This window comes from Rhipicephalus sanguineus, chromosome 9 (genome assembly GCF_013339695.2).
Source record: "Rhipicephalus sanguineus isolate Rsan-2018 chromosome 9, BIME_Rsan_1.4, whole genome shotgun sequence".
Classification (NCBI taxonomy): Eukaryota; Metazoa; Arthropoda; class Arachnida; order Ixodida; family Ixodidae; genus Rhipicephalus; species Rhipicephalus sanguineus.
Window position 1 is genome coordinate 38,583,155 of NC_051184.2, and position 21,198 is coordinate 38,604,352.

Consider the following 21,198-nt stretch of genomic DNA (forward strand, 5'->3'; position numbering starts at 1 on the left):
GTGTTTGTATTTCTGTATGTGTGAATGTTGTGCGTGTATTCGTGTGGTTGCTTGCGTGAATGTGTGCGTGAGCGTTAGCTACGTTAGTGGAGCCATGTTAATTAGTGCGCTTTCATCGCATTTCACCAAGGGCACCCCCGTTTCCTTCGGCCTGTCGTCTTCGCTGAAGTCTCTACTAGGGAGTGGGGAGCGAGAGAGGAGTGCTTTCGTTCGTATTTTACGCCCGCGGGACGTGGCGCTCACACATCCCAGCGGCACTATAGACAAGAGCCGCCGACCGGCTGCTACCACTTCTGTCGAGGCAGCGAAGGCAAACACAGCGCGAAGTCCTGAACAAATAGCGCAAACTCGAACCAACAACAACAACCGCGACAACAAAACAAAGGAAAACCAGACGCCGCTCACTGCTCTGTAAATGCCACGGCGTCTTTGTTTTGCTTCTCGTTTTCTTTCTCGAATACATTTCACTCTCTTTATTGGATACTTCGCTCGTTTTCCGCGTCGATTCGGCGCTCGTGCTTTTCCTAGAGCGGTGGCACCCTGTCGGCTCCCTAGGGGCCCGCGCGGAATGAATGAGCCAAGCAGGCTCCGTGTTTGCATGCGACGATCGATCTATCTTGCCACTGCACGCTGGCCACCTGGGCCAACGCGGGAGCCGCTGTGCAAACCAAGCCGCGTATGCTCCGGTGCCACAACGCCGGCCCTGCTCTGCTTTCCCTCTCTCTCTCTCTCGCTGCTACAGTGCGGAGCCCCATACGCCCAGGCCGATGAAGAACCGTGTGCCATCAAACACGTCCAAGGTAGAGCGTGGTACTGTTTACAGGGTTGCTTGTCGAGTCGGCTACATTGCGTCAAAACAAGACGTGTGCAAGCCTTCTTCGGGGAAGGCCCATCCTAACAGCAACAAAAATTATTTGCTCTTCCTAGCCTCGGCCTCCTAGACGCAGCCAACTAAACTGCTGGTTTCAATGAATGTTTATTCCTCCTCCCCCTCTTCTAGCCTCCTGACAAGACGCTGCAGTTGAGTACAGCTTACAGTGTGGTACTCTTTTACTGGGGGTGTTCTAGTTTGGCAACCTCGCGTCACACGCGCAGTAACACCACAAGTTTTGCGGCGCCAGGTCCAGTCGTTGAATCGCTGCCGTTGTAGGATCTGCGCACTCTAGGGTGGATACCGATACCGTAGTAGCCATTGCTAATTCTTCTATGTTCGTTACTGCTGTCATTGATCTGTGGTCAAGTCGAGCATGAACGACTGCGAGTGCAGTCGTTCATGCTCGTGGTCATGGACACGATGAAGGCATTGCTCAAATTCTTGAAGACAACAGACTTGCACCGGTGGTTATAGACCACTAGCGATACTGCGACTGTGACGAGTGTGACTTTATCTCCACACTTCTTTATATCTCCGTATTTCTTTATACCTCTAACATTCAAACTGCCCATCCCTTTGCCTGCCTAAGGTAGAGAGAGAGAGAGATACGAAGAGGAAAGGCAGGGAGGTTAACCAAGCTTTGGCTCGGTTGGCTACCCTGCACTTGGGGTGGGGGAATGGGAAATAATAGAAAAGAAAGGGTAAAGAAGAAAGAAGAAGAGATACATACCAGTTTTCCTAGGCTGGTTAACGTCTCCGCCTCCTCTCTTCTCCTGTCCCTGACTCCTGTTCGTTCCTTCCTCCTATGTTATGTTTCGTAAGTAGAGTACTTTGAATAGACTAGCACTATCGTGGACCTTACGAAATGTCCACGTCGCGTACGCAGCTATCTCATAAAGCCGCACATGACAGCGTACCGTTCAGGCGCAATAAAACCTCCGCGAGACAAAAAATAAGGGAATTTCTAGCGTAAACAGAAAACGCGTAATTACAACTGTCATTTATTTCGGTCGCAGACAGCGCACGCGTGTAAATCCTGAGCTTTCGGGAGCTTCTTTTCTTTTTTTATTTATGTTGTTCTATTATTCTGTATTTTGTTGTTGGCGAGAATCGTAATAAGGCTCGCACAGGCATTTAGATTGCCCAGTTATAGTGTTGCTATTGGAATGCGTATCGGCATCAAATGCAAGCATACTGTTCCATTCAGGCAGCCCGAGCGGGATTCGATATTTCATTATAAAGGCAATATTCTGATTCTAAGCTCAGGAACTTCGCTCATTTACAAGTTATAAGCGAGCTTGCAAGCGCGCCTCGCAGGCCTGACTCGATTGTCGGCGAAAGCTTCGTATTTTACGCAACGTGCAAGTCTCTGAAAGCGAAGGCTGGTTTATAGATTCTGTGGCTGAAACATCCTGTAATATCCTTTATTGCCCAGAACCCAACTCGGAGCGGTAATGCTTATTTGAGCGTGAAGGTTACCTCGAGTTTGTGTACAACGTGTAATTGGAACTCAAGATTTCTGCTTATAGCTAACAAAACTAGATAACAAACCTCCGTCTCGTGTTTGTGTTGCTTTGTCGTGATTCTCAATGCACAAGTTTAATGACATCACAGTATTTGACAGGCATAAGGATTAACTGCGTTGACGTATCCATACTAGCGCAAGCGCGAGTGTTAAGCGCCAGACAGATGGTACGATTTTCCATGCGATGCGACGGCCGACGCGGCGGTGCGGCAGCTGGAATGGTGGCTGTCCGATGCTATGAAAGGTCACCATTCCGGTTCCCCACCACCGCGTCGGACGCCGCATCGCATGGAAAATCATACCGTCTGTCTCGGCCTTTGCCGTCTATCGGCTGACTAGCATAGAAATTTGAAATGTCACGCTTAAACAGCTATCTCTCGCTTAGGGCCGCAGATGTCTCAGATTGACGGATGGTGGCGCTGCCGTTTCTGAGCGTGCGCAGATAGGTGCGACCTTTTAGTTGGTAGCCGGCGTTTGTCTCGCCCGATTGCCTTCGCCTGTGCCCTCGTTAAGTGCCCAATTGCTTTATACGATAAATCCGTGCTGATTAGCTCAACTGTTCTGTCGTTCTATAGATAACGAAAGCTACCAGCGTCAGCAAGTCGTACTAGTAGACAGCCGCAATTCACCATAGCAGAGCAGAAGGAAAGAAGAAGAGCACAACGCTAACAAGAGCCGAACGAGGCAGTCAATTAGTTACCCGATTCCTGGCCAGTCCCCCAGAGTGGGTGCAAGCCAAAATGTTAGGATCTACGTCTGAATCTACAGTTACGTGGCTACATTCAGTGACAAAACACTGGTGACGTAACATTTTTTAAAGTCTACGTCACGGCTCTATAAGCCTGAAGAAAGCTTGTACTGCGTTTAGGTACTTCACAAAGTACACCGAAGAGCCACCTACAAATGCCACTTTCGCACAGAGGTTAGTGCTTGTAAAGCCATAGCTTCAGGTGAGTTCCAGTTCATTGTAGCTATAGCCGTTCGAGCGTCCGCTGGCGTCCGCGTCACCCGCATTGAATCCACGAGGCAGCAATAAGAAAGCCGCGAATCGCTTTTTTTTTCCTGAGTTGAGGGCATAATGCGAAAGATAGGCCGGAGATGTGAGGAAGGGAGGGGTGGGGGGGGTGCTTTATAAGATGGCGGGCAAACGATTGCAAAACAGTGAAAGCTTCCACCATGCGCACCGAGAAAACATGCCTGCATTACCATATTTCGGAATTCTCTCGCGAGAAGTCCCACCGCGGCGCGCGTCGTGACGGATTGCCCTGGAAAACTTTCCCGCGAGTGAAGCAAATGCGCGAACTGTGTGCAACACCCCCCCCCCCCCCCGACACACACACACATACACACATACGCGTACGCGCTAACACCTCGTACTAAACAGTGCAGGGCTCATCGAAGCTGGGGCGGCGTCGTCATTGAGCCTGAGGTCAGAGGATAGTCAATTTTGAGGTACATTCGGGTAATTGTTTCAGATTGCTCCGAATACTCTGAAAAAAAAAATTATGTAAAAGAGCAACGTAGCATTAATACTAAAATAAGCGGGCCGATACATGACAGTTGAGCTTTAAAGCTGTCGAATTCACCACTTTCAAGCACGGTCAGAGCGCTCTCAATGGACCACCTGAATACGCCATTAGTTATTTCGCAGTGGAACTTGTAGCTCCTTGGTATACAACTGTGAGTAAAGATTTTGAATAGCGCTTTAGTAAATGAAAAGGAAACAAGCAGTCGCAAACGATTGGTCAACGCTTGGTGGCCAATCAGGGTCCCCGAGGTACCGGACAATTTATATTGGGACCTGCGGGAGGTGAGGATCGAGGCACGCGTTCCCAAATCATGTTGCGCGTAGAAGCATTCGCAAGGGCAAGAAACTCGTACCAACTGGAATGCGGGGTGCGTCACTAGCGAAGGGGACCGAGAATAGCAATGAGCGCTGGCAAACTAAAAGCTTTGTGCTTTGAGGCCTTACAGAGAGTAGTTTCGCGGCATCCACTGCAGTGCACAGATTTAGTCAAGTCCGGAGTACATCACGTGGTGCGCGGGTATGCACGCTTCGGGAAGAAGGGAGAAACAAAGGAATGAAAGTGAGGGAGCAGAGGGGGGGAGGGGGGGAGACGCGGGCATCACTGCAAAAGCAGAACGCAAACAGGCTTTAGTGTACGATCAAATAAGAGAAAAGGCCTGATTGATTACGCCAGGGACCGTGGCGTTCAAAATACGTTCGCGGCGATGGTGCTTAGCGATATTCCCACGAGGCTCAGCAAACTTTCAGTTTCTTTTTTCTTTGTGCACTAGCACTTCATCTTCTTTTTTTCTTCTTCTTCTTCTTAGAGTTTTCGGACCAATCAATAACGTCGGGAGGCATTAATTGAATGCGCGCGTGTAGCCCGTGAAGCCTTGAAAACGCGATTATATGAAGTGGGTTGTAAAGGTGTCAAGGAGGGAGGAATCCCGACGTTCCTTGCCGGCCATTGGCTGGCCGTTTCGAGGCAGTGTTGAACAAGGGCCGAGATTTGCGCAGCAATGTGATGTCTATTTATTTGTGTTTTGTTGTGACCAGGAACGCGTGTTGTGTCCCTTTAATAAAATAGTATGAAACCGCTGCAAAATAAGTTGGCAGACACCATCGGCAACGACACTCGCTACTATCTATCTGTCTATCTATCTATCTATCTATCTATCTATCTATCTATCTATCTATCTATCTTATCTATCTATCTATCTATCTATCTATCTATCGATCTATCTATCTATCTATCTATCTATCTATCTATCTTTGCGGGCGTCTTTATGTCACCTAACAATAATCGTAATGCGGCTTGCTTGCGTTTTCTTTCTAGAAAACTGTGGGCTCGAAGCTTTCCTGTCAAGAAGGCTATGTAACGCTGATAGCACGCACGCAGTTCATCATGTATAGAAGTGCCGATCGCGCAGCGATAACACAAGCAGAGGCCGCGAGATAAAAGACGATTATATTTGTGTTACATAAAGACACCCAAAACCCCTTATTTAATGAGCAGTAGTGTATTCCAGTTTGACCACGAACATTGTGATTTCGCGTAGCATTACGCAGCATTACGCAGCATTACGCAGTACATATTTGTAAGCGTTCGTTACAGCGATGCCCCTAGGGAAAGGCAATAGTAAAGTATCAGTGGCTCCCTTTTGACCTCCCTTTTGACTCCTTTTCGTTACTCCCTCTTCCTAGGCGTCGCAAGGCAACGAGGACGTGTCGGTGATTCCAGAGATGGAGTTCTGTCCAGAGCCACAAGATGACCATCTTCCTGGGCTCAATATACGCCTACAAAGGACTGCTCATGGTACGCATATAGAGGAGACGATGATTACTGAAAATACGTATATACACGAAAGAGACATGAACGAAAAAAGAGATATACACACGAAAGAGACGGCGCCCTGCTGAGAGTCTTAAATTGGACTTACCCTTTACAATGTCACAGGAAACCGAATGCTCGTCGTAGCGTTAAACTCGCGCTTTTGTGACCTATTGTGATTCACAAATACGATGTCGTCTCTAGGTTTATTGGATATTAAGCTTTTCTGCGTTTCTTGATGACCCACGCGAGCGCACGTCTTTTTTTTTTCTACGTGGGCATTTATCTTGAGAGGTGTGAACTTCTGTGTTTTTCCTCATTTTTCATTTTTTTTTTCTTTCTCGAGTAGGGCAGCCAATCGAGTGCAGCTCGAATAACCCCGCGCATTTCTCTTACGCCAGTATCTCTCCCTTCTAAGTGCGTAGCACATCAGGGTCCCGGCTTGTCCCCCATCCATAGATCTCATGTGGCGTGATCACGCTCAAAACCAAGTGGTCACTACATGCTTAAAACAAGGGGTACAATGCTCAAAACCGGGTTAAAATAAACGAACATGGTCTAAGATATAAATCTGAAATAACTAAGAAGTAATCGCATAATTAACCTGAAATCGTCGCTAAAAACGCTTTGGACACATGAGGCTAACACCCGCACCACGATGCACGTGATTGCTCCTCCCTCCGGCGCTTCTCCGGCGCCTTCGTCGCTACACCTGAAGGGAGGAAACAACCTGACGGAACTCGCTGCAGACGACACGTAGCTCAAACTGCCGCAACAAGCCGGAAATAGATAAAGCGCAGCAAAAACGTAGCGCGCATGCCGCACACAGTGTTGCAAATCTCCCTAACAAGATTTTACTCGTGCCGAGGAAACCCTACACGCTTACCTCAAACATCGACGTCATCGACGTCATCGAGCAGTGGTAACTCTACGAACGGGAATAGCGGGTGCCCGTGCTACGCACTGCTTCAGGTTTCAAAGTAGTGGAGCTGCATTTAGCGCAGGATTTGGCACTACACCAATCGCTACGCAATTGATCCTTGTACCACCCGTGTAGTGACCACGGCCATTATCCCTACGTGGTCGCAGGCGTTCGGCTGCTTCCTGGCGTGGGAGACCCGCCACGTGAGCATACCGGCGCTCAACGACTCCAAGTACGTGGGCATGAGCGTGTACAACGTGGTCATCATGTGCACCATCGGCGCGGCCATCTCGTTCGTGCTGCGCGAACCAGCAGGACGCCGCGTTCATCATATCTCAGTGTCATCATCTTCTGTTCCACCACGCTCTGCCTCGTGTTTGTACCCAAGGTGAGACTGGTGAGCCCATTTCACACAACGCTCTTCGTGTGGCTCCCTTCTCTCTCTCTCTCTCTCTCCGTGTCTCTCACTCACTCACTCCACTCACTCAACGCACCGGCCTCTTGCATCCCACCTGCGCACCCCCTTTCCCTCCACCCCGAGTCACCGCGCCATCACTTGTGCACTGCTTGCGAGTGAGCGCCGCAACACCCAGCTTTTCACACCGCTGGAAGGACGCATGACGTAGACCTTAGTGAAGCGTTGACAGCGAGTCACTGAAAGCTCAAGGTGATACCAGGGGAAGGGCCTTCGTTAAACACTGTACTATACTCGGTCGCAACATAAGAAAAAGTGTCAGCTCCGCACACAGTCATGCCGTCTCTACCACAGAGAATTTGCATAAATCCTCCATCCAATAAGCGCTTACTCACTTTCGTGACGTCAAACACTTCTCGCGTATTTCGGATAGGACAGACACACGTTTTCGTAACTGATTATGGGTCGGAAACTTGAGCGTCCTGGTAAACCTCATCGGGGATTCCGACTTCGCTCTTTAGCCAACCGTAATGGTTTAGGTAATAAGGACGAAGCTTTAACTCTTAACATGCGTGGTACTTACATTAGCCGAGAAAAGGTACTATATAACAGTTCGAGCGGAAACCAGCTGGCACGACTGTCTTTCGCATGTGAAGGACAGGCGCGTCATGGTTCCGTGGACGGGGCTTACAGTTTTTTTTTATAAAAAAAGCCTGTAGGTTGTAACCGAGTATAGAAGCACTGCTGGTGAACTAACCCTCGGAATGCGTTTCACAACTCGCAGATTTAGACCACAGATAAAGCAGGAATCGTAGATTCCTCGACCGTAAAAAAATGTGAAGGGCGATAAAGGTGACGAATGCGAGCACTGAATGTGAAAGGCCATTGTTGCCTCGTCACAATGAAGTAATAAAACAAACAGTTGACCAAGAAATTAAAGAATATTGTGTTACCGAGCAGTCCAGCAAAGTGTACGACATCGCAGTAAGTGTCTTCGCAGTAAGTGCGAAGTTAGGTTCTGTATATAGAATTTACCGTAGGGATTCAGCAACAGGTTTCAAGTGTGTCCGGTAGACCTCAAAATAGTCCTGCCCGATCATTGAAGTATGGCATGAAGGTGTAACGCCAACAATTTATTAAGCCCCTTTTATAAGACTTTCGCGGAGAACGAGCCTTGTCAGCATGCTTGTGAGCCTTTCGATGGGGTCAAAAAAAGGCTCTCCCCATGCATCCAACAGTAAAAGGACGTCACTCCGTAAAGTTAAAACTTCAGTTTTCCTCGTACACTAGTGATCGCGTTCTCTTCGACATCACGAGCACACGTGAAATCATAGTGAATAGCTTCTTTTAAGTAGTAGAATCGAGCAAAATGAGTCATTCTTTTGTTTCTCAGCAACAAGAGGGACCTTAAAGAGCCGTCGTGTGAAGCTTTTAAAAACGATCAACGCCATCGAAACACGAAAGTTGCTCTCGGAACTGCAATTATCGGATTAGGAACCGTGAAGCGGCGTGCATTTATAACTCAGCCGAGTTTTCTGCGCATCGTGGTTCTATAGCAAAGTATCGCAGGAAGGCGTCGTTACCTCGAACGAAGCACTTCCTGAAGCAGGCCATCAAGAACAATTACCGAATACGTGCGCGGTTATTAACCACACGTTTCAACAGAGCCCGTCGGTCAAACATTAGCATAATACGGCAATTAAGCACGCATCCTCGTTAACAATGCAAAGCACACGCTGTGTGGCGACGTGCTGAAACAATCTATGGAGCCCGTATGTATACAGTACGTGGATTCGTTTCGTGGGCGCCGCTATACGTATGGCTGCTTACGTGAGAGTTTTATTCCTTTTTGTTCACTGTGTCGCTATGTACACATTTGTTAAATATAATTTTCTTCTAGCCTCTGAGCCGCTCCGACGATATTTCTTCAGTAGTCATCATCTCAGATCGGTGGGCGCTTGATGCGCGAGTAGTGGTCGTAAGCGCTCCATAATTAAATCATTTTTATATGTAATCTATTATTAAGCAATTAAGAACCGATTCGTTGTGCTAGTATTGCAAAAAGGGTGTTGGCAATGTCAGGAAGAAACAGGTTAGCGCAATTTACGCGATTCTAAAAGCGAAATTTTGGCGAGCAGATAGACAACTTAAAATAAAATTCGTATGTTTCAGGTGCCGAAGCCTCAATTTAATCGTCAGAGACCCCGTAGCTGGCGACTCGGAAATTACCCTGAAGTGGACCTAAATCAAAATGCATGAATGTTTTATATTGCCCCCATTGATACGCCGACGGGAATCATAATAATTGTTGGGGTTTAACGTCCCAAAACCACGATATCATTAGAGAGAGGCCGTAGTGCAAGGCTCCGGAAATTTCGACCACCTGGGGTTCTTCAACGTGCACCTAAATCTAAGCACACGGGCCTCAAGCATTTTCGCCTCCATCTAAAATGCGGCCACGCGGCTGGGATTCGATCCCGCGACCTGCGGGGCGGCGGAATCGATCCCGTACCCTCGAGCTTAGCAGTGCAACGCGTTAACCTCTAAGGTATCGCGGCGGATACGATATAAATAGGCCCTTCCTCAAACCCCCTGAATCACCCTCCCGCATGCCGCCACCAACCACCTCGCTGCACACACATCGACACATTTTTGTTTGTCCGAGAGCACTCTTCACATGCGCACTGGTCTGGTATGCCTGCGCGCTTCTTGTGATTGTGGTTTGCCGGTGAAGTGCTCGTGAAGTGACGTGCTTGGTGTTCCCGATATCGAGGACAATGGCGCATGCATTGACACCTCGTGTCGTCTCTTTTTTTTTTCTTACCGCCGCGTGCGGTGATACATAAGAATCGTGTTGCCGTATACAGCACTGAAGCGTTTCGTGTGGAAGTCTCGTAATTTAAATTCGCTGACTTTTAGGCAGCAACATTGTAGGACGTTCGGAGCAGTGGGAGGCACAACTTGCCAGCTCGGACCCAGAGGTGCAATTAGCGCTTCTGAGTCAAGTTAGGCGAGCGGCGCAAGCCAGTGGGGCCCTGGACTTGGGGCCCCAACCAACAGGCTCCTGAGTACCCCCTTTTCTACCCACTCCCTCAAAATAAAGTTTTGTTCTTCTTCTTCTTCTCTCGTAAATTTCAAAAATTTGCCTGTTGTTAGCGTGGTTGCGATACCGAATCAATACAGAACGGGGCGTGGAACAACGCTAAACACGTGTAGAAAAGTGGAACAACATTTGGGCCTTTACAACAGACACGATTGGTAGGGTGAATCCCAGGCTGTCAAGGCTTTAGCTTGGGAAGTATACATCAACACAGAGGTCAGTCACGGCAAATATGATAAGGATATCTCGGCACATATAAGGATATCCAATACCGATGTCACACGGGCACTCTTGATCTAAGAATTAGGCTCGATCCGGATTAGGCTCGAATTAGTCAATAAGAATTAGGCTCGTCAATAATCAATAAGACTTAATTGATAAGCTTAATCAATAAGAATTAGGCTCGATCCGGATCAGGTGCCACTACGCGGTCACCTTTAATCGCGATCAGGCCCGATTGGTGTCGAGACGGTCGCGATCTGCGCATCGCTGTCTGGCTCCCAGATCGCGATGAGACTGACGTGTGCGCCAAACTCGATCCGGATTAGCTTTGACCGTGTTTTGACCATCGGGCGCGATCTAGAAATCTGATCCGGATCGTCTGTGACCGCGATCAAAAATGCCTTTGTGACACCGGTTTAATACACGGTTAAGTGAGGGCGGTGCACTCCGACGAGCTTCACAAGAACGGTCGGCGACCTTCACCAGATACCGCCCTCATGTAAACGATGTATTAAACTTGTCTTGCTGTGCTATATACGTTGCTACCGTTCCGGCCCGGGTCCTTCTTGTAGATCCCGCCTGGTATTACTTAGGTCCTGGTGCCTGTTGTCCACGCTACTAAGTAAAACAGACTACTTTACCACTGCGCAGCATTTCGCTGTTTAGTACTTTCCCGAAATTGAAGCCCTATGCCGGGATGCAGTACAACGAACTCGCACAGGATGGCACACTCTCACGGTAGACGCTTGCATGTCACAGTTGTCGTAAGCACACGCATCGAATGCTCCGAAAAGTTTGTAATTCTCGCCTCACTTGTACTTCAGAAGCATCAAATAACAGCGTTCGCTTTGGAGCGCGCACATTGTTACGATTCAGTCGATAAGGAGAGGGTTATATCAGTCCTATAGAGCCAACGTACATACGCGTACCTCGTCAAATTGGCAGCTACTCTCACACTCAAATGGTAGCTGGAACACGAGATTTTGGAGAGAACAAAGAACATCGTCGACTATTCGAAGTCCAGTGTAAAGATGGGAGTACCTGTTTTGTCGTTGTCTGAATCACCTAGACTGGACCAAACAGCGCTGAACACGGGACGGTGATAGAAAGACAGAAAGGGCGCCGATAGGTCTGAATCACACTTGTCTATAGAGCGGCCGAGCGCGAGACTGCGCACGCTGGCGCAGTCCGCAGCTGCCACCAAGTGTTAGCTACAAGCTTCCGTTCACACTTGAATTATAGTGCAAGGACCTATAGCACACGGTATGGCTATCTTTACATTATTACGGCGTCGGTCTCTGCAAATATTTATTGCGATAGCAATTTCATGGACACTCGACGGGTTCTTGCCGTCGCCGTCATGTCCCGTATAAAGTCCAAATGGATAACATCCCCCGCACATCGTACGTTATAACCGCGGGCGGGAGCGGGAGCACGCGAGCGGGAGCGGCGAACGCGGCTTAAGCAGAGATCAAACGAGCCGGCCCATCTCTGTCGCTCGCAGGGCGCATGCGAGAACATCACCCCGCTCGGGAAGCCTGCCGTCGAAGCAGAATGGAAACGCCCTGCCCGTCTTTAACGAGCATGAAAATACGTGAGGGGGGGGGGGGGAGTAGGGTCGCTGGAGCAGCAACTGTGAACTTTGTAAGGGCGCGGTCGCTATCGCTGGCGCGCGCACTATCACGCTATCTCGGCAGGCATCAGCGGGCGGCTCGTGTATCCTTCTATGTGCTGCGCTCTTAACGCGAAGAGACTGTGCGAAAAGTGTCCCTGGAGCGGCCGTATTCTCTTACACCAGCGTTTTGTAGAGTTGCGTGAGATCAGATCCAAAAGAGCTGCCAGCCTCACTTCCTATAACATTACAATTTGTTGCTAACGCATTACATCGCTTGCGTTGAAACTTTGACATTTTTTGCAAAAATAAAAAACGAGAGCTCAAGCGGCCGACTGGCCGCCCTAGAGAAGTGTGATTCGGACTGCAGCTATGACTGGGCTACGGGGTCGTTCGTTTTTTCCTTCACTGCTTCGTATTCGCACGCAAGTTGTTTTTCAGGTTGCCAATAAATATATGATTTGTTAGAATTCTTTCGCGCGCTGAATAAACCCCCACGACCTTTGGCTGGCGTTCTCTTTTTAAATCGCAGCTTGTGGAGCTTCGGCGCAACCCGCAGGCCGGCGAACACCGCGTTCGGGCCACCCTGAAGCCGCTGAAGAAGTCGAGGCGCGATTCGGACGACGAAAGCCTCTTCACCAGGATCAAAGTACTGCAGGATGAGAACATGCGCTGCAGGCAGCGACTAGAAGAAGTAACGGACTCCTTTCCACTTCTCCTTCTTTTGTATACAGCCATGGTTTTGTTCGAGCATTTTTTTTCAGGAAGGCCAAAAACAAACATTTTATCATAGCAGAGGGAGAAGGGAGACAGGAGATGAGGAGGACAGTGAGGTTGTCCTGAAGGAAAAATTCGGCAAGATAGTTTGCACAAGGGAACAGGACACATGGGACTTGAAAAGTAAGAATACAGAAAAACAGGGGACACATATACTGCTTCACAGTCTGTCAACATTGCAGCCTACTGTGACTGCTCCATATCACTAGTCAGTCAGAAAAAAAAATACACTAGTTCAGGCTACGGCCTCTTGCGCAGGTCTGTTGTCCTTAAGAACTGCAACAGTGCTGTTGTCGCCCTCAGTTGCTGTAATTAATGAGGTTCGGGATAGCCAACTGGTTTCCATTGATAGTGATATTTGACCGTTTGAGCTGATGTAATTATGAGCGATCCTTTCCGTACACTATAGCGAGGACAGCCACACGTGATGTGTTGAATGGCCCCCGCGAAACACGTTGTGGGCCGTCCCGATGCGAAAAGCGAAACGCTTCTTCACAGCCACTCTTAGCCGTATAGTAAAGGCGGAAAACTTACTTAAGTTGCAAGGTGGTGAGAAGCGATAATATCACTTTAATACTATTGCGTTACATGCCTGCGGAATGCACCAAACGTACAACATTGTCTGATTACGTAGATACTTCTCATTGAAGTCAGAATTGTTCGTTATAGCAGCAGCATTAAACTTCAACAGCCGGAAAGTTATCAACCACACGAGCGATCTGTATGTGATTGTTTGCGACTAACCGTGCCCCGCTTTTCGCGCTGTTTCGTTCAAATATGTTGCCTTGCCAACCACCTTAGGTTCCACACATGGTTAATTAGAGAGTTTTAGTGCCGGGGCCCCGAAGCTGCTTGCGTACGTGAGCTTTTGCGTCCCTTTGTATTCTCCTGGGTGCGGCTGGGAGTACAAAAGTATGCAAGAGCGCGCGTACGCAAGCTACTTGGGGTCCCCGACCCTAAATCTATTATAGCCATCAAGAAAGCGCCTCGTTTTCTTCTCTCTCTTCCTTACGAAAATACTAGCCTCGTTGCTACGTGCATTAACCTAATCCGCTGACCATACAAGAACTTCAAGTAGGGAAGTTAAACAGACTGGTTTGTTGCGAGGTTATTCATTCGTGAGGTACAAGAACGTTATATAAATGGGGGCAAGACGCAGACAACATCGGTGATGTCCCGTCTCTGAGGTGTCTGCGTATCCTGCTTGTGTCGCGTCCTACACCTACCTGTAACCAGAATTAACAAGTCCTTAAAGAGACGTTCAGCAGGGTAGATCGATTGTGGGTCTGAATCTCCATGCTAAACTCAGCAGTAGCAACAATACGCGACAAACGGCCGCCACCAGTGATGTAAAATCAACAATTAATCAGATGTATGAGATACATGTTCCATCTTAGCTTGAAAGAAGGCGCTGACTTCGACTTTTGATCACAATTTTTTATCTGAACGATTCAGTGACGAGTATATGTACTTCATAATTCCGCTAACGAAACACCTGCACCTCGATGCTTTGCGCTACATTTGCGTCATGAAGTTGGACCAACTTACTCAAATCGGCGTGCTAATTCTTTTTTTTTCTTCTTTTCCCAAAAAGTGAAAGCTATCCATTATGCTCTTCATTTTTTTTTTCTTTTTTTTCCAAAATAGATTCTCGAGAAAGAGAGAACAGTGCCAACGCGTATTGTTAGTGCGAATTCGCCAGTTCATTACATGCCACATGATTTGTGTAGACCTAAGTGCCACTTTTACCAGATCTACTTGTCGGCACCTAGACTGTTTCTAGCTTTGTGGTCGACAGGGTAAGAACCGAGGCTCCATTATATGTATCTCTATTTGCAATTAGTGATTGTGCCCACCTTGTATTCGCAGGCAACATAATCTACACCACACTGCCCGTAAGATACACCGGCTGTGCTCAAGGCAATAGAGTCTTTAAGTTCTTCGTACTGTATTATTGTATCATTCATCATTGTCAAACGTGAAAATCTTGACTGCTTATGTTTAATTTCTACAGTTACAGACATGGGACTGTTCTATCGCTTTTTAATTACTTGTATACCAGCAGTTGGTGATAGTGCAAAAACGCTACCCGTAGTCCCAGCGTGATGAATTTCAACACAATCCTAATTCACGGCCTAATTCACGCTGATCGGTGTACGCGGCACCGTTTTGAGCGCTCATAGTATTCGCCGGCAAATACCGCATGCGCCGGCAAACCATTCTTCATATTAAACTGCTGTTGAATGACATGTCCACCTGCACGTAATCACCACGCGACCTGGTGATACAACTTCGTGACACGAAGAGATGCACCGAAGCAGGGGCATTGCCGAGTCCCCAATATGGCACGGACCAAAACCACCTGTAGGAAGAAAACCAACACCCTGAACGCGGTGAATGACACGCGCTGATATTGCCTCGTTTCATTAGTGAAGTGCGAGGTGTGGACATTGCGTGCTTTACTGACGTCGCTCCCGGTTTTTCTCTCCCCGTTTCGTTTCAGAAAAACATTGAGTTGCAGTCATTATTGTTGAAGCTAAAAGATGTAGAGCCGGTGATAGTCGTCACGCATGACGCCATTACGACGATTCCAGAAGTAAGCTCACCTTCCCAACTCGAAACCTCAGAGCGTGGTAAGCCTGTCATTTCGTACCGTCAACTGTCACTAGATGGCTCTCCCATCTGTCGCACCTTATAGCTACTGTATATGCTATAACTTTAGGTAGCACAGTTTGGCGTATGTCTTCCAAACGCCGCTAGCAACCGTGCATTGCGGAGAACCTGATGCTCGGGGCAATTTTTTGTATTTCCCGGCCATGCCGCTGCCGGAAATTGGTTTGACACTAGTCATCGGCAGTCAAGTTAATCGCCGGCCAGCGAACACGCCAGGCATGTCGATCGACGACACGCCAGGCATGTCGCCTGCAAAAATGGAGTGGGGTTTCGCTGCATAGCATTGGTTGCTAGCCCGGCAAGATGGCGGACCTACGCGCAACTCTGCTACCTAAAGGTAGCGTGTACAATAGCTCTATCACAACTTTCAGTTCCACGTTGCTTTTTTGTCGTATCGACATCACTAAGAGAACATGGTATCTGAGTGCTGTCCGTTCTTTCTTTGTGCCGTCTTTCCAGCAGAAAATAGCAAAGAGGATACGACGTCAATAATCTCCATCAGGTCTGTAACTGAAGAGGACAGTTTCATGGAGATATCGGTGAAAAGGTAAGCCTCACTTTAGTATATTCGTCAACGTTCTCTTTTAAACGATGTGCAGTGCTGAAGAGGAGTGAAAACGTGTGCCCCGTGCCATTTGGCAAATTTTTTTTACAAAGAACCTCGCATAGCGCGCTCATCTTTGGGCTCGTTTTGTTGTCATCTATAGCCGGACACAAGTTAAGAAGTCCGAAGAAGCCCCGCCCGGACGGCCGAAGCGCAGAAGCCGATCGCCTCCGCGACTAAACAAATAGTCCTACCCATGTACATGGGAACGTTCTCCGAAGGCGGGGTCACCTGCCGTCCAGCTCACGACATCATTCTAGAGTGCGCGCCAGTTGGTGCAGGTTTGTCTGCATCCGTCTTTGAGGAGGAAATGCCGCGGACTTCTAAGTTGTACCCCGCAATAGCAAGTTCCAAGGCGGCAGCTCTTGCCGCAGCTGTCAATGTGATATGCGTGCTGTAGGAAAAAAAAGAGCCTTTGACTCCCTTCGGGTAGTCCTGACTTGCCACGTATATCACTCTCTTTAAAGAGGCACGTCAACTCTCTTTGGAGATCATCGTACTCTCTTCGTAGAGTCGTTTGACTCACAAGAGTCATATAAGTGGCAAGTCAGGCTCTTTTTCTTCTTAGAGTGTAGTACAGCCAAAATCGGGAACTCGCCACTGTTTCCTCTTCTAGGCTTTGGGTGATCTCTTTGCACATAACCCGAAAGCAGTCGCCACGGGTGAGAACTGTAAATGGTGAAAAACACAGGGACGTACCGGAGCCCGAACTCGTTCTGTGGTCGCACCAAGATGTACGCTCTCCTAGAGCATGCTCTTATCGTTGCATTATCGTAAGTCAAATTGAACGGCATAACTTAAGCCAACGCTCTCTAGACAGAATGACTGCCGCGACGGCCAAAAACCTGCTGCCCTTCCTTTTCCTCATTTCTATTGGAGGTACGAAGGCGATATCTAGTGATCCTTGTGATGGACGCGTGCAACACACATGCGCGCATGCGCACACCACCGCCCCCGACCCCTTTGCAGGAGATAGGGTAGTGTGCCTCGATGTGTGCGCCCCCCACAAAAGCGCAACAAAACGCGCATCAGGCACCCTAGATAGGGGAGCATCTAGTGCCATCTCTTGACAAGCAAACCACGACTTGAGGCAGGACGGCTTCAATGGGTTAGCGACAGACACCGCAGGCGTCTTTATAGAGGAGGCGTTGCTTAAGCCAACGTTGCTCAAGCACTGCCTTGGCGTTTCTTACCATTGGAGCGTCACACTGATGATGAAACCACGAGACGACCCGATGTTCAGCGGCACTTGTGTTGTTGACGGCGGCCAGGTGAACACAGCGCTGACAAAGAGCGACGCCCCAGTTGCTCCACTGTGCCGTAAGACAACCCCGTCTTTGTCGTCTCCCTCGCCAATCGCAGGAAACCAGTCGTGTAGTCATCGCAACGTCATGAGTTCTCTCCATAGATCAACTAGAACAAAAGGAGAACAAGGCCAACGAGACGGGCGTCCGTTTCGCTACCCTGCATTGAGAATAATCTATAGGAAATAGAGAGACGAAAAGAGCGAAAGTATGGCACGGCAAGAGCACGGAAGGGTGCGAAAGCGTGACTATAATCGGTCCGTCGACGCCGGTGTTCTTTAAAGGACTGGCGTTGCACGGATAGCATTTGTGCGGATAGATAGATAATAGATAGATAGATAGATAGATAGATAGATAGATAGATAGATAGATAGATAGATAGATAGATAGATAGATAGATAGATAGATAGATAGATAGATAGATGGAGATAGATAGATAGATAGATAGATAGATAGATAGAGATAGATAGATAGATAGATAGATAGATAGATAGATAGATAGATAGATAGATAGATGGCGAATAGAGGACGGACGGACGGACGGACGGACGGGCGGACGGACGACAGACAGATAGATAGCTAGATAGATAGATAGATAGTAGATCGATAGATGATAGATAGTAGATCGATAGATAGATAGATAGATAGGATAGATAGATAGATAGATAGATAGATAGATAGATAGATAGATAGATAGATAGATATAGATAGATAGATAGATAGATAGATAGAAGATAGATAGATAGATAGATAGATAGATAGATAGCTAGATAGATAGATAGATAGATAGATAGATAGATAGATAGATATGAAACAAACGAGTTCACTGATTCACACAGAACAGGAGAGCATTTTGCAGTACTACAGTCAGTCGTACATGCAGCTTTGTTCTTCGGATAAATTTCTCGATGTCATCGAATTAATGCATCCATAATGCCGTTCAGACTGCAGGGATCACCTCCTCTCTTACAACGAGCTAACAAAGCACCTTTTACCTAGGACCAGGGTCTTCCCCCCGCACAGTAAACTAAATAAGCACAGCCGTTACGCTAAGGCTCTTACCAAACAAGAACCTTCCGAACCCGCTGTAATTACCAAAGATTTATCCGGAGTTTCTCTACTCCTACAACATGCCAAACATGCACGAAACCATAGATCTCCTCATATGCTCTGGCGTTTGCTCCGCGTTACGCACGACAAGGAAAACACGAAGAGCGGTGGGACGCAGCTCTGCGCAGTCCGACATTAAGGGACATATGGCAGTCCAACGGGCCCGCGAAGCGGCCGGAAGCTAGGTCTTTCGGTCCCAACGTGGAGCGGCCCGCTTCGGGCTAGGAAACTAGCACGACCTATGTGGACCACATAAAGTCTTCATCCATCATCCATCCGTCCAAGAATTCCGGTTTCAGAAAATTTATGCTAGGGTCCTTCGACTTCCTGTGTGAGAAGTTTCACCTCCCTTCCCGGGGCACATCGCAGGAAGCTCTCGACGGCGTCGCTTCAGGGCAGCCCGGCCGCCCTGGCCGCCATGGGTCGCGGCGGAGGAGCCAGCCGGCAGCAGCGCAGCGGTAGCGTCCAGCTGCGCCTTCACGCAGCAGCACCACCACCAGCACCACCAAGCAGCCCGCGGCACCGTCTGCAGGAGTCGCACCACCGCCACCCTCGCCAACGGGCTCGCCCTGCACGCCGACAGGGCCGCCTCCTCGGACGGTGGGTATTAATCGCCCCTTCCTGTAACGCCTGAAACGAATCAGCCGTTCAAATACGGTACAAGCGTATAACACCTGCACTGTGATTACAACACAGTGCAATGCAGTCTTAACAATTATTTTCGTTGCTGGACTGTTGGTTCTAATTTTAAATACTGGATGCTCCGGAGTCCAACATAGCACAAAGAACACGCTGCATAGGAGAGTTGACTTACGAGAGCGCATGTCCTGTGCATCTACGTTATTTCTTTCCGTCCTGTGTTGAATCCTCGCTCTCCAGTATTAATACGTGCCTTTTGTTGCGTCATTACAGCAAAAGCAAATAATACATAAAGAAAAAAACTACCTCTGCAAACTGGGATTCACACTTGTCCCCTAGCTATCTGTAGTTGACAGCCGGACGCGCTATAATTAGTCTATAACAAAATCGTTCGACGGAAACCACAAAAGCTTATGTATACAAGCATCTGCGCATTACGTTCGAATCTTTTCTTGTATTTTGCTCTTGTTCCTATATAACGCGATTATGAACTGGCCGGCTGAGAACAAGATTGTGGCGTGACGTAACCGCGCTGCGCCTGTCCAGTGAATTATCGATCATAATATTTCGAGCATCGTATCTGAAGCTATCAGAAAATGGAGAATGCAACCGCTTAAGCGTATTGCTGGAGGGGAAACCCCATCTCTACATTCTGTCGAAAACGCGCAATGGGCAAGCGCTCTGTCCGCGGCTTGCGCGTCGCAACTCTTACGATGAACACAACGGTATTGTTTAGAGCGACTTTTTCTCGTGAATATCAGCGCGAACTTCTCTGCGGCTGATATTTCTTAGCAACTTGAATTGTGAGTCTCAGATGCTAGCCTGTGCGGTGTATAGAAACTGGCATGTCATGCCCCGCCAAGTCTTTGTGTGATTTGGTGTGTAAACATCGACAGGAAGGAGGAAGACTTGGGGTCCTATTCTGGGCACTGTCAAATTCCGCCGTATTGTCAGATTCTGTAATGGTGTCATTTTAAGCCAATCAGAGAGCCCGTAGCAGCCCTCTGAACAAATAAGAGCTGACAAATGGCGGAATTTGAAAACATGGCGGAATTCGTCAGTGTACAGCATAGCGCCCTAGGACAAATAACACTTGTAAACAGGGAAGGGCCAACTACGAACCATTTTTATTCCTTACGTAACGGAAAATATAAACAACCAGACTACGTTCATCAACTCAAACTAAAGCTGTACTGCATCATATCTGTATTGAATTCTCTCAACGAATCAGAATCCTGTGAGTTAGAAAACCGACCAGTGACCACTTTCGCACCGCGCTGCTTTCTCGTTTCACTTATTTCCCTCAATTTAAACTGTTGTTCGTGCAACGGACGCAGCTTCGTGAATCTTGTAGCAGTGTCGTCACCAGCACAATGATCGACCTAACATGTGGGCCTACAGTCGTGTTTATTGTGATGAATGTCAGAGCGTTCAGGTTCAATGAAGGAACATCGTTACTTCTGACTTCCCGCAGAGTTGTCACCTCTGCTTGCGCTTCCAGACCAGGACTGTCAAGACTTCCGTCATAGTGAAGTTAAAAAGAACAATCGCACTGGACGAGCGACGCCAAAGCACACACGCGCACATCACTCGCTTTTGCTACGCTGGCATACCGCTGAGCTTCACGCTTTTGTATTGTGCCAGAGTTACGCGAATGTAGTTCTTTTTCATGATAAGCAGAGATAACCATAGGCGTGCATAGCGTTCTCTATTAGGAGGGGGGAGGAGGGGGCGATGATTTACCGCATACTCCCCCACCCCCTTCCCCCTCTGGTCGAGTCCGAAAGGACGCGAGCTTTCCATGAACGCAAAAATAAAAATAAAACAATGGCATGATTCTCACAACAGCCTGCCTTTGGTTACCAGCTTTCCAGGGACAGTTCTTAGAACGGAAAGGCCTCCATTGCTATAAAAACCTGCATGACCATAAACACTCTATTTTAAACAATGACTTGACAGGTCCGACTGAGTTAAGGTATCGGGCAGACATGGCGCCCCTCTTTATACAGCCCCCCCCCCCCCCCCCCATTTGTAAGCCCGCCTACGTGTATAATCCAGCAAAGAGTGCACGCAGTGAGCTTCC

The 21,198-nt window shown here is 48.2% G+C and overlaps 1 protein-coding gene across 1 annotated transcript in view; it reads left to right on the forward strand.

Moving 5' to 3' along the window:
• The window catches only part of LOC119405455 (gamma-aminobutyric acid type B receptor subunit 2-like), a 541,724-nt gene extending 522,614 nt beyond the window's left edge, over positions 1–19,110 (forward strand). Inside the window, 9 exon segments of the mRNA XM_049419414.1 lie at positions 5,611–5,661; positions 5,663–5,722; positions 6,827–6,967; positions 6,969–6,992; positions 6,994–7,047; positions 12,541–12,702; positions 15,289–15,418; positions 15,918–16,005; positions 18,846–19,110. Coding sequence (XP_049275371.1) covers positions 5,611–5,661; positions 5,663–5,722; positions 6,827–6,967; positions 6,969–6,992; positions 6,994–7,047; positions 12,541–12,702; positions 15,289–15,418; positions 15,918–16,005; positions 18,846–19,110 — 975 coding nt within the window.
• The last annotated feature ends 2,088 nt before the right edge of the window (positions 19,111–21,198 follow it).